The 13,422-nt window shown below is 37.7% G+C and overlaps 1 protein-coding gene across 1 annotated transcript in view; it reads left to right on the forward strand.

Annotated features, from left to right (window-relative positions):
* The window catches only part of THSD7B (thrombospondin type 1 domain containing 7B), a 701,170-nt gene that overhangs the window by 604,545 nt on the left and 83,203 nt on the right, over positions 1-13,422 (forward strand). Inside the window, exon 17 of the mRNA XM_007456952.1 lies at positions 1,457-1,607. Within this exon, the coding sequence (XP_007457014.1) occupies positions 1,457-1,607 (151 nt within the window). The remainder of the gene's footprint in view (positions 1-1,456; positions 1,608-13,422) is intronic.

Here is a 13,422-nt window from a genome sequence, read left to right on the forward strand (position 1 = left end):
TGCGGAGCACAGGCTCCGGGCGTGCAGGCTCAGCAGCCATGGCTCATGGGCCCAGCCGCTCCGGGGCACGTGGGATCCTCCCGGACCGGGGCACGAACCTGCGTCCCCTGCATTGGCAGGCGGACTCTCAACCACTGCGCCACCTGGGAAGCCCAGACTGTACTCTTTTGTGTCCAGCTTCTTTTGTTCAACATTATGGTTGTGAGCTCCATTCATGCAACAGTAGTTTATGAATTCTCATTACTTTATAGCATTTAATTCAATGAGTTTATCACAATATATTTCTGTTTTACTGTGGCTGAATAAATATTGTAGATATTCTACTGTTGATTCTAGTTTGGCTGATTATAAATAGTGGTGCTATGAACATTTTCAGGCAGGTTTTTTTTTTGGGGGGGTGGTCTACATTTGTACACATTTCTCTTGTGTATATAAATAGAAGTGAAATTGTTGGGTTACATAGTATATATATGTTTAGTTTTAGTAGATACTGCCAACTAGTTTGCCAAAGCATTTATGCTCCAACCAGCAGAGTGAGAAGAGCTACAATTGCTCCACATTCTTGCCAGCCCTTGATATTTTCCGTGTTTTTGATTTAAGCCATTCTGACGGGTATATAGTAGTATAACACTTTGGTTTTAATTTGATTGAATCAATAGCATGATTATCTCATCTTCATCAGTACTTATCTCAGAGCAGTTATAATATGTGCATCTATATAGCATGTGCTCAATTGCTGCATGAAAATGCTTGCTAATTGCCCTTTGGTTTATGATACGAAAATTCCTTACTGAAATGCAGAAAATACCTGAAAGAAAAATATGTTCAATTATTTTTTGCATAACTTTGCTATGACCTTAATTGTACTAAACAAAAACTAGGGAAGCTTAGATGCTCTGAAAGAGAAGTCGAGGAAAGGTCTAAGAGAGTCACGGGAACTGTGAAAGGTCTAGTTATTACAAAGTGATGGATTTTTTCAGAGGAGAGTCTTCAAGATTTGTTACCAAAAAAAAAAGGGCTTCCCTGGTGGTGCAGTGGTTGAGAGTCCGCCTGCCGATGCAGGGGACACGGGTTTGTGCCCCGGTCCAGGAAGATCCCACATGCTGCGGAGCGGCTGGGCTCGTGAGCCATGGCCGCTGAGCCTGTGCGTCCGGAGCCTGTGCTCCGCAACGGGAGAGGCCACGGCAGTAGATAGTTCTATTTAGATGGAGAGTTCTTCAAAGATGACAACTGTCCCTTGTCTTCTGCTTTGCCGAATAAAGGGCTCTGCCCTGAGTTATCACTCAATAAAGCTGGACTGGCTGAGAAAGGATTTTCTTTTTCCTGGTTTCTCTGCTGGTCTTATTTTATGTTTAACTATCTCTGAGGGGTAAGTAATTACGATATATCACAGCTATTTTAAATTTACTCCCCACTGTTTTAAGCGATCAAGCTATCTCGTGATCTTGCTTTGCAGATGCGTGAATGCTGCCGATGGTGAAGGGGGAGCAGTGGATAACAGCCTTTGCAACCAGGATGAAATTCCCTCAGAAACCCAGTCTTGCTCTCTTCTGTGTCCCAGTGAATGTGTCATGTCTGAGTGGGGACCTTGGAGCAAATGCCCACAGGTAATTTCTTTTCCCTTGTCAGTGGCCTAATCCTCCAGGGCTGCCATCACTTTTGTTCTCTGCACTTTCACAGTGCTACTCTCCAAAGCATTCTTCTCATAACATGGGAAAATAATTTTGCCTAAGAAAGAAAAAAAAAAATTCAACAAGTGAAACTGAGCAATTTAAAATGCCAGTGCTTCCTTTAAGGCCTTTATCCTGGGAACACGAACAAGGAAAATGATCCTGTAATGATCACACTAGGATTCGAATGCACGCCCATTGTTAAAGGGGCTTCTTTGGTACCAAAATGATCCTATTATAATCTGTTGGTTCTAATCCATTTTTACCCTTGCAGAATCAATATATCTTAGTAGCTTAACTCCACTGTGTGATTTAGCTTCCGTTAGTGATGATCTGGTTTTGCCTTGTGCTATTTTCCCAAAATGAGGTGTTCTTTTGCCATGGTCTTCTTCCAAAACTGACCAAAAAAACACTTTTTTTTTTTAAGTCTAAAGCACTTGCCTTTTTCCTCTTTTTTTTTTTTTTTTTTCAAAAATAAATGGAAGCATAACAGGAGTATGGCAAAATATTCTTCAAGTAGCGTGGTTCAAAGATAGTTCTATTTAGATGGAGAGTTCTTCAAAGATGACAACTGTCCCTTGTCTTCTGCTTTGCCGAATAAAGGGCTCTGCCCTGAGTTATCACTCAATAAAGCTGGACTGGCTGAGAAAGGATTTTCTTTTTCCTGGTTTCTCTGCTGGTCTTATTTTATGTTTAACTATCTCTGAGGGGTAAGTAATTACGATATATCACAGCTATTTTAAATTTACTCCCCACTGTTTTAAGCGATCAAGCTATCTCGTGATCTTGCTTTGCAGATGCGTGAATGCTGCCGATGGTGAAGGGGGAGCAGTGGATAACAGCCTTTGCAACCAGGATGAAATTCCCTCAGAAACCCAGTCTTGCTCTCTTCTGTGTCCCAGTGAATGTGTCATGTCTGAGTGGGGACCTTGGAGCAAATGCCCACAGGTAATTTCTTTTCCCTTGTCAGTGGCCTAATCCTCCAGGGCTGCCATCACTTTTGTTCTCTGCACTTTCACAGTGCTACTCTCCAAAGCATTCTTCTCATAACATGGGAAAATAATTTTGCCTAAGAAAGAAAAAAAAAAATTCAACAAGTGAAACTGAGCAATTTAAAATGCCAGTGCTTCCTTTAAGGCCTTTATCCTGGGAACACGAACAAGGAAAATGATCCTGTAATGATCACACTAGGATTCGAATGCACGCCCATTGTTAAAGGGGCTTCTTTGGTACCAAAATGATCCTATTATAATCTGTTGGTTCTAATCCATTTTTACCCTTGCAGAATCAATATATCTTAGTAGCTTAACTCCACTGTGTGATTTAGCTTCCGTTAGTGATGATCTGGTTTTGCCTTGTGCTATTTTCCCAAAATGAGGTGTTCTTTTGCCATGGTCTTCTTCCAAAACTGACCAAAAAAACACTTTTTTTTTTTAAGTCTAAAGCACTTGCCTTTTTCCTCTTTTTTTTTTTTTTTTTTCAAAAATAAATGGAAGCATAACAGGAGTATGGCAAAATATTCTTCAAGTAGCGTGGTTCAACTTAATAATCTCAGAAGATAACGTTGGATATTTTAGACTTACCCTTTCTGCCTGAAAAGCTAAAAAACAAAATGAGGATGAGGAGCATATTTTATGGCTCCAAATGTTGGGAAGGAAAGAATTAGGATACTTTGATTTCAGTGGTGATACTGACAATTTATGGAAAGATTGTGGAAAATCTTTGCATGAAAATGGAAAATATTTTTTTTAATTTTATTGAAGTGTAGTTGATTTACAATGTTGTGTTAATTTCTTCTGTACAGAAAAGTGACTCAGTTATACATATATATGTTTTTTTCATATTCTTTTCCATTATGGTTTGTCACAGGATATTGAATATAGTTCCCTATGCTATACGGTAGAACCTTGTTGTTTATGCATGCTATATGTAACAGTTTGCCTTTGCTAATCCCAGACTCCCAATCCATCCCTCCCCTGTCCCCCTCCCCCTTGGCAACCACAGGTCTGTTCTCTATATCTGTGAATCTGTTTTTGTTTCACAAATATGTTGATTTGTATCATATTTTAGATTCCACATATAAGTGACCATATGGTATTTGTCTTTCTCTTTCTGACTTACTTCGCTTAGTATGATAATCTCTAGTTGCATCCATGTTGCTACAAATGGCATTATTTCATTCTTTTTGATGGCTGAGTAATATTCTATTGTATATATATATACCATATCTTCTTTATCCATTCTTCTGTTGATGGACATGTAGATTGTTTCCATGTCTTGGCTATTGTAAATAGTGCTGCTGTGAACATAGGGGTGCATGTATCTTTTCAAATTATAGTTTTATCTGGGTATATGCCCAGGAGTGGGATTTTTGGATCATATGGCAACTCTATATTTTTAGTTTTTTGAGGAACCTCCATACTGTTTTCCATAGTAGCTGCACCAATTTACATTCCCACCAACAGTGTAGGTGGGTTCCCTTTTCTCCACACCCTCTCCAGCATTTGTTATTTGTAGACTTTTTAATGGTGTCCATTCTGACTGGTGTGAGGTAGTAACTCATTGTAGTTCTGATGTTCATTTCTATAATAATTAGTGGTGTTGAGCATCTTTTCATGTGCCTGTTTGCCACCTGTATGTCTTCTTTGGAGAAATGTCTAGGTTTTTTCTGCCCATTGTTTTTGATTAGGTTGTTCATTTTGTTGTTGTTGAGTTATATGAGCCATTAGTACATTTTGGAAATTAAGCCCTTGTCAGTTGCATTGTTTGCAAATATTGCCTACCATTCCACATTCTGTAGGTTGTCTTTTCACTTTGTTTGTGGTTACCTTTGCTGTGCAAAAGCTTGTAAGTTTGATTGGGTCGCATTTGTTTATTTTTGTTTTTATTTCTATTGCCTTGGGAGAGTAACCTAATAAAACTTGGGCATGATTTACATCAGAGAATGTTTTGCCTGGAAAGTATTTTTGAAGTTAGTTAATACCTTATATTTGCAGTTTTTAATTGTTGATTCCTTATTAATTATTGCAAATTTATCTTTGATGTTTCTATAATTCTATTCCTGAAAGAGATTTTCCTTGTTCTTTGGAGATGGGACAATACAGTATTAAGATAAAGAGGGGGCTTCCCTGGTGGTGCAGTGGTTGAGAGTCCGCCTGCCGATGCAGGGGACACGGGTTTGTGCCCCAGTCCGGGAAGATCCCACATGCCGCCGAGCGGCTGGGCCCATGAGCCATGGCCACTGAGCCTGCACATCCGGAGCCTGTGCTCCGCAACGGGAGAGGCCACAACAGTGAGAGGCCCGCATACTGCAAAAGAAAAAATAAAAAGAAAGATAAAGAGGCACCAATAAAGGATAATTTGTAGGAGTGGAATACTCATCCTACTAAGTCACTTATTTTCTGTATAACTTGAATATAATGAAAGTTGACATTTCATGAGCACTTATTTTGTGCAAGGCATGTGTAAGAATGATTCCCTTTAGCTCTTGCAATAATCCTACTAAGTACATCCTGTTACCAGTCCCATTGGACAGCCGAAGACACTGATTCTCAGAAAGGCTAAGTAGCTTTCACAAAGTTTCACATTTACTAAGTGACGGAGCTGGGGATGAGCTGTATTCTGTCTGATGGAGCCGGTGCCTTTGATCTCACATTCTTGGCTCACTTACCTTAGAAGAATTAAGGTAGATTTAGACTTCTCTTTCTTTAAGTTGCAACATTTATTTTAAGAACAAAGCTAGTTGTTTGAGCTGTCTGTGTGATTATTCCATGACTGAGGACATACATTCACACTTCAGAAAGTGTGGCAGCATATACTCTTTATTAATCAACTTGCAGAAGAATTAGCAAAAGTTTAATTAATTGCAGAGGTCATTATCTTCCTCACTTCTTTTTCTTCTAATTTGCTCACAGAAGACTCCATCAAGCTGTAATCACTTTGCCATGAAAACGTTGCCCCCTTAAGTCAAGGCATCTGGCCACTGAGCTAACATATTTGTCTTGGGAGCATTTTATACAGTGTTGTGATGGCCCTGTGTTTGCTTCTTCAGGTTTCTTGGAGGCAGTTTTCTTTAAGGTCTGCTTCTCTAAACATAATCACTTTATTTCTGGAGTGTTTAGAAATTGGAGCTAGAGAAAATATTTTAACTTCCTTTCATGTGTCCGGAAGATGACACAGACAGTCACTTGCCTGTCAGCGTGAAGTGAGAAGGTTGTTTTTTAAACTGCTCATATTCCTTCTGCGTTACATAGTAAAAATAATAGCTCTGACAACAACAACAGTACTGTCATTGAGCACATCTTACGGAACTGACACCGTGCTGAAGTTTCATAACTATGCTTTGCTAAGATGTTAGAACACTTATCCACGGTCACTCAGGTCTATTCGACCACAATGGCCTCGTTCTTTCTCAGATGCACCCTGCTCTCAAGTGTAAATAAAGACTTTAGAATGGGGAAAACAAAAAAAGGTAATCAGGACTCATGCCTGAGTGTTTTCTCTATCATCTCCAGATATGTTGCATCATTTTAATAAATTGCAGCATCTTGGCATAACGCCCCAACATCGTGGGTACTTACGTGGGGCTTGATGGTGATCATGGTCATGATTATAGCAAAGTTAGCAAGCTGGATCTGCGTGCCTGAAGTTTAATTAGCACTTCAGTGTGCATTTCCTGAGAAAAAAGGAAACAATTATTGTATAATTGTGCAGATTCACGGATTCTAAATATTGGCCATTATTTTACCAAGTTCTTCTTGATAGTCTGCAGTGTGACATGTGTTAATGAAACCAATTCACTGTTATTTTGTCTTCTTTATCTTCCCAGGACAGTTCTTTAGAGCCAAACGCATAAACAAACAAAAAAATAAGTTCCAAAAAAACCCACCAGTATTTCTGAGACAAAAATATGTTTCTGTTATATATCCACAAAATGCTCTGAAATTTATATTTTGATTTAGCTATAGAAACCTTATTTATTGTGAAATAAGCTTACTAATGTTTTTAAACATGGTTAAGTAAATAGATTTGGCAGTTAATGAAAAGAAACTCAGCAAAACCAATTCACTAATTAAAACTATTTCTTGAATTCCTGTATGTGTCCTACCCTCTGAGGCCAAACATGTCTACCAGACTATCAGTGCATCGAGGAGTTTACAGCTCTCAGTATCTTTTATAAATACGTACTGTATAGGTGCAGCAAAGGATTCAGTAGTCACACAGTGTTCCCTAATAAGACGGTAGGCACTATATGAAATAATTAAAAATAGACTTTTCTAACCACTGGGTCAATGATTTTCACACAGATCCTCTGCCTCAGACCGAAAATTCCAAGTCAGCATGCCTGGGGTGGTTCCCATGAATTTCCATGTCTAACAACTTTCCAGGTGATGCTGATTCTGCTATTCTGGAAACACCTTTCCACTCACAAGCCTCTTGGTCATTACCTCTAAGTCATGTTCTTTTTCAGTCTCATTTGAATTACAATTTTTTGCATAATCCTACTTATTTGTTCATTTTTGGGGGAACTGGCGTTTTTAAAACTTATTTTCTTCCACGTTTATTGAGGTATAATGGACATACAACACTGTATAAGTTTAGGGTATACAGCATAATGATTTGACTTATATGCATCATGAAATGATTACCGCAGTATGTTTAGTGAACATCCATCATCTCATATACATAGAAAATTAAAGAAATAGAAAAAAATTTCCTCTTGTGATGAGAACTCTTAGGATTACTCTCTTAACAACTTTCATATGTAACAGACAGCCATGTTAATTACATGCATCATGTTGTACATTACATCCCCAGTACATACTTACCTTATAACTGGAAGTTTGTACCTCTTGACTACCTTCCTCCAGTTCCCTCTTCCCCCACCCCCGCCTCCGCTAACCACAAAGCTGATCTCTTTCTCTATGAGTTTGTTTGTTTTTGAAGTATAATTGACCTACAACACTTTGTAAGTTCCTGTCACACAACATGCTTCAGTTGAATACTGAATAAGCACCTAGCATTATGTGGAAACTTAGCTTATATTTATAGATGCTTTCCACCTGCCAGACAATGTACTTAGCACTTTATTATTTCACTTAATCTGCATAATGTGAGTATGAAATAGATACTATTATCCCCACAATGTACAGATGAGGAAACTGAGTCTCAGAGAAATTAGTAACCTCTTGCTTTTAAAGAGCAGGAAGAGGCACAGTGACTGTATAAGCACAGGAGACCATATACCCTCCCACCCACTGTGAAAGAAATAGAAGCCACACTTCCTGTAAACTTGTAGTCTCCTTTTCTGGTTTACTTGGTTATTATATTTGTGAAGGAAGATATTTCTAAATTGAACAGTCTACTTCATTTGAATAGTTTGCCAAAGAAGGAAGGGAAGGGAGTCATGACAGAGGGTACGAGCTAATGCCCTGAAATACTTGCTGACTATGTGACTGTGGCCAAGTTACTTACACTTCTGACTTGTAGGTTCCTTATCAGAAAAAACAAGGATAATTACAACTGTTTTTCCAGATTTCTTAAGGATTACAGATAATATCTATAAAATGAATAGCACAGGGTATTACCTAATACAGGTTTGTTTAAAAAAAAAAAGAGGAGGCGGGAGGAGAAGGAGGGAGAAGAAGCAGCAAATCACAGTCCCCCCCCTTCCATTGTTTATAATGTCAGGAAACAGAAGACAGCTGTACATTTCCTAAGACATACGGGAAATATCCCTTCCCCCACGCAAAATGAGTTAACACTTGGTCTTACAGAAATAAAGAGTCATCCTTCTTTGCTAAAAAATGACTTATGCCTAATTTAATAGTGGTCCCCAAAAGCAAGGCATCCGAATGACAACGCTGAATGGATGGGTTACTGCACGTACAGTAACTGCCAATTGCCAATTATCACGAAAAGGAAACAAGACAGAGGCAGTTAAGAATTGGAATGGGACCATTTTAACTGTCCTGGGAAGAACTGGAGACTATAAATGGATCAAGCAGAAACAAACACAATTCAAAGCAGAATTTGAAGAAAATGGAAAACTATGTGTTTTACTTATTTTCATGTTCTGTTTTTTTTTCTGGTTCTCATAAGATACACACACACATCAATATATATGTATTTTTTTGACTCCAGTATGCTCACTTCTGTAGAATGCTTTAATGTGAAAGGAAGCTTCTGGAATTATACATATAAAACGTTTTGAAATAGTGTTCACTCTCTACAGGCATGCGTGTATAAGTACACGTGTATATATATATACATATATGTATAAGTACATATATGTATATATTTAATAGTTCATTGTTTATTACCCAATATTCCTCTTTAATCTATCTAATGTTTTTCCAGTTTTTATTCCTTATCCTTCATACTTCAAAATCATGCCGATGAGTATTCACAGAATCTTCAGGAGAGGTTTATAAATTTCTGAATTCACAAACTTCTCAGCCCATGACACATCTGAAGGAATACATGGTTCTCTTTATTTATGATACCAATCCCGACAGAAAATCTCCATTGAGAATTAAAGAGTTCCTATTTATGATTCTCCTTGGAGGCTTGACAAAGAAATTTCTTAAACAATTGTATTGATAAGAAGCAGCAAGGAGGGTCTTGGAGATGAATTTCTAAGCTGCTGTATACTTTACAGAGGGAAGCCTGCGCAAACTCTCTCCAGAAAGATGACTTAAGTTTAGCAAACGTATTTGAACTTCAGTTGATTGACTCCCAGCTGAACGCATCAAAGGTTGGCTAGAACTGCAGCTGGGCATCCTCTCACACTGTGGAAATTGGAGGCTCATTAAACAGTGGTCCAAATGCAACCTCACGATCAAACAGTGATTCAGACCTTTGCATCATCACCAGAACAACCTCTGGAGAAAGATCACAAAGGGAAACTTTGCAAAGAAACTGTATAGGGCTTAAGTGTCATCAAATCTAGATTCCATCATAGTCTTAGTGTACTTCCAAAATACATATTTTTTTCTATACTTTACTCTTTTCTCTAATTCTTTATCTATGCAGCATACACTAATGAAAGCCAGTGCAGATATATACCGGCATGTACACACTGCTATTACCCCTGCAGGCAAAGACACAGACACTGCTTTAAAAGAGAAGGAGAAATTCGTGCCAGTTTTCTGATAAGTGCTCCAGAATTAAACATTTGAAGTTAAGAAAAATACCTTTTTTTTTTTTCATGGTGCTCCTGTGTTATTTTTGGTAAGGGCTATCAACAGTGACCTTCTATTGCTGATGACTCAGCATTTTCAGCACCTTGGCGTTACCTCTGAAAGTTATGTTTCCAGGAAAGCAATTTACCCCAATGTTTACCACTAGTCCTCAGCTCCAAGTGCTTCATCCGCCTTTCCTCACAGTCTGTAACATGCACATGACAACCTCTATTTGTCTCTGGAGGGCATGTCTAATGATCACGACCCTCAGGCTGCCCAGTGCTTTCCTTTGACTCACAACTGAAAGCCAGAGGAGAAAGATGATAATTTTCTATATTCTGGATTGGAAATTCTGGTTGCTTCTGTTAAATTGATACTGGCTCTTGTCAGAAGCCAGTAATTCATTACTCAGGGACTTGTGGAGTGAGCTTTGATATCACTCAGAACCATTCTTATTTCCACAACCACATTAGGTCCTATAACAGAAGGTATCTCATTTCATTCAGGTTAGCAGCAAATGACAATCCTATAGAAGCAGTCTTTGAGCTGCTCCAGTTTTTAAAATTTAATGTTTGTTATCGTTCTTTTTTATGCAGTACAATTTCTGACTCTCACTAACACCAGTTTGAAATACAAAATAAGGGTTCCATTGCTCTCAATGTCTCTGTCTGTCTATGCTTGTCTTTCTCTCTCCCTCTCTCTCTACCTGTCTTTATCTCTACTTTATAATATAAATTCTCAGAAAAAATTATGTAATAAGCCCCATAAATTAATCACCCAACTTCAATATTGATCGCCCAGCTTCAGTAGTTATCTACATATGACAATTTTACTCATTTCTTCTTCCCCAGTTCTTATCCCTTCTCCTATAAATGACTTTAAAGTATATCCCACACTTTGTATCATTTCATCCATACATACTTTTATATATCTTCCTAAGAAATAAGACTAATTACAATGACAACAGAAAAACCACAGTATTTTTTACACCTTGTAGGAGGATGATTTTCAAAAAATTAAAAACATGACTCATACAAAGTGTCAAAAATTAATTAACTCATTTATGATTAAGGCAGCATGATTGTAAGGTTCAAGGAGAATTGGAGAGGACAGAGAACTTCTAGCAAGGATGGAATATCAATTGTTTTATTTGGATTAGATTGAATTTATGCTCCAATTGTAAACAACTAAAAGGAGAGCAAAATATATAAAACAACAGTTTTTAGACATTGGCCAATAGGTAGCATGGAACCATGATCCTAAGGGAAGAAAACCAAATGAGGTGAGCCTTACAGTCACCATGGCTTTCTGGATAGAGAATTTTCTGGATTATGGTGCCAGGAACGATACCCCAACAAGAGTATAGTGAAGCGGCAGAAATCAGAGGTCTGAGAGGTAGAGAAGGCTGAAATTTGAAGGGCAAAATATTGAAGAGAGTAGAGCTAGGCAAAGAAAGAAATCTAGATATCCATATAGGGGTCCCTTTAAGTCCTTGGTTAAAACTAATTTGTACATGCATGGATTGAAGCTCCATGAGTTCAGACAAGAATGACTCCTGGGAAGCTGCAAGGTGTACACATTCCGAAGGTCACATAAGTCTGGGAGATATTTCAGTTCTACCAAGCCAGTTCAGAGATACCTCTTCAAGCCCTCAGGCCATTTGACAATGACCTGACAAGGGTTATGCCCTAGAAGAAGGGCTAGATTAGCCCTAGTGTAAAGTCTACTCTACAATTACCCTAATGAAATGTAGATAAACCTTAGAAGGATCAAGGAGATCCACCAGTAACTTTACTGCCTGCCAGAACAAACTTCAACACACTTAAATGGAAGACAAAATTTGTTTAAATGAAAAAAAAAAAAAATTGAACAGTGTAACATTCACAATGTCTAAGAGTGATTTGTGACTAGAAGAAGGCATGATATGGGCTTAGGCACTGCTAATAATATTTTGTTTCTTGAGCTCTGATCTGATGTCTAATTAAACTATTGGATGTATATATATATATATATATATATATATATCACATTCAGCATGTTTTCTAAATTTTCTTATTAATTCTGGTAGCTTTCTTTATTGGTTCATGTATTTAGGTTTTCCTCATCATATAATCATACAACCTATATATAATCATATAATCTGCAAATAACTATTTTTATCTAGCTTTTTGATATTTACATCATTATATTCTGGTCATACTTTATTAGAAGGAACTTTCTAAATAATGCTAAAAATCAAATAAAAATTATTTCAGTTTTTTACTAGTTTTAATCATAATGTGATGCTTGAGCCATTCTTTTAAATAGAAGTTTAGTTGATTTACAACATTATATTAGTTTCAGGTGTACAGCATAGTGATTCAGTATTTTTCTAGATTATACTCCATTGAAAGTTATTATAAGATAATGGCTATAATTCCCTATACTATACCATATATCCTTATTACTTATCTATTTTATACATAGTAGTTTGTATCTCTTAATCTCATACCCCTAACGTGCCCCTCTCTACTTCCCTCTCTCCATTGGTAACCACTAGTTTGTCTTCTGTATTTGTGAGTCTTTTCTCTTTTGCTGAGTACATTCATTTGCATCATTTTTTAGATTCCATATGTAAGTGATATCTTACATTATTTGTCTTTCTCTGACTTATTTAACTAAGCATAATATTCTCTAGGTTCATCCACATTGCTACAAATGGCAGAATTTCATTCTTTTTTATGGCTGAGTAATATTTCATTGTATATATAAAATACATCTTCCTTATCCATTCGTCTGTTGATGGACACTTGGGTTGCTTCTTTATCTTGGATATTGTAAATAGTGTTGAGATGAACATTGGAGTGCATGCATCTTTTTTAATTACTGTTTTAGTTGGGTTTTTTTCTGGATATATAGCCAGGAGTGGAATTGCTGGTTTGTATGGTAGTTCTATTTTTAGTTTTTTGAGGAATCTGCATACTGTTTTTTTTTTTTGCGGTACGCGGGCCTCTCACTGTTGTGGTCTCTCCTGTTGCGGAGCACAGGTTCCGGACGCGCAGGCTCAGTGGCCATGGCTCATGGGTCCAGCCGCTCCGCGGCATGTGGGATCTTCCTGGACCAGGGCACGAACCCATGTCCCTTGCATCGGCAGGCGGACTCTCAACCACTGCACCACCAGGGAAGCCCTGCATACTGTTTTTGATAGTGGCTGCACTAATTTACATTCCCAGCAACAGTGTACAAGGGTTTCCTTTTCTCCATATCCTTGCCAACATTTGTTATTTGTAGACATTTTGATGATAGCCATGCTGACAGGTGTGAAGTGATATCTCATTGTGGTTTTGATTCACATTTCTCTAATAGTGACATTGAGAATCTTTTCATGTGCCTCTTAGCCATCTGTATGTCTTCTTTGGAAAAATGTCTATTCAGTTCTTTTGCCCATTTTTTTGATTGGGTTGTTTGTTTTGTTGATATTGTGTTCTATGAACTGTTTATATATTTTGGGTATTAACCCCTTGTTGGTCATATCATTTACATGTATTTTCTCCCATTCTACAGGTTGTCTTTTTGTTTTGTCAATGGTT

This window comes from Lipotes vexillifer, unplaced genomic scaffold, assembly GCF_000442215.2.
Source record: "Lipotes vexillifer unplaced genomic scaffold, Lipotes_vexillifer_v1.1 scaffold1211, whole genome shotgun sequence".
Taxonomy (NCBI): domain Eukaryota; kingdom Metazoa; phylum Chordata; class Mammalia; order Artiodactyla; family Lipotidae; genus Lipotes; species Lipotes vexillifer.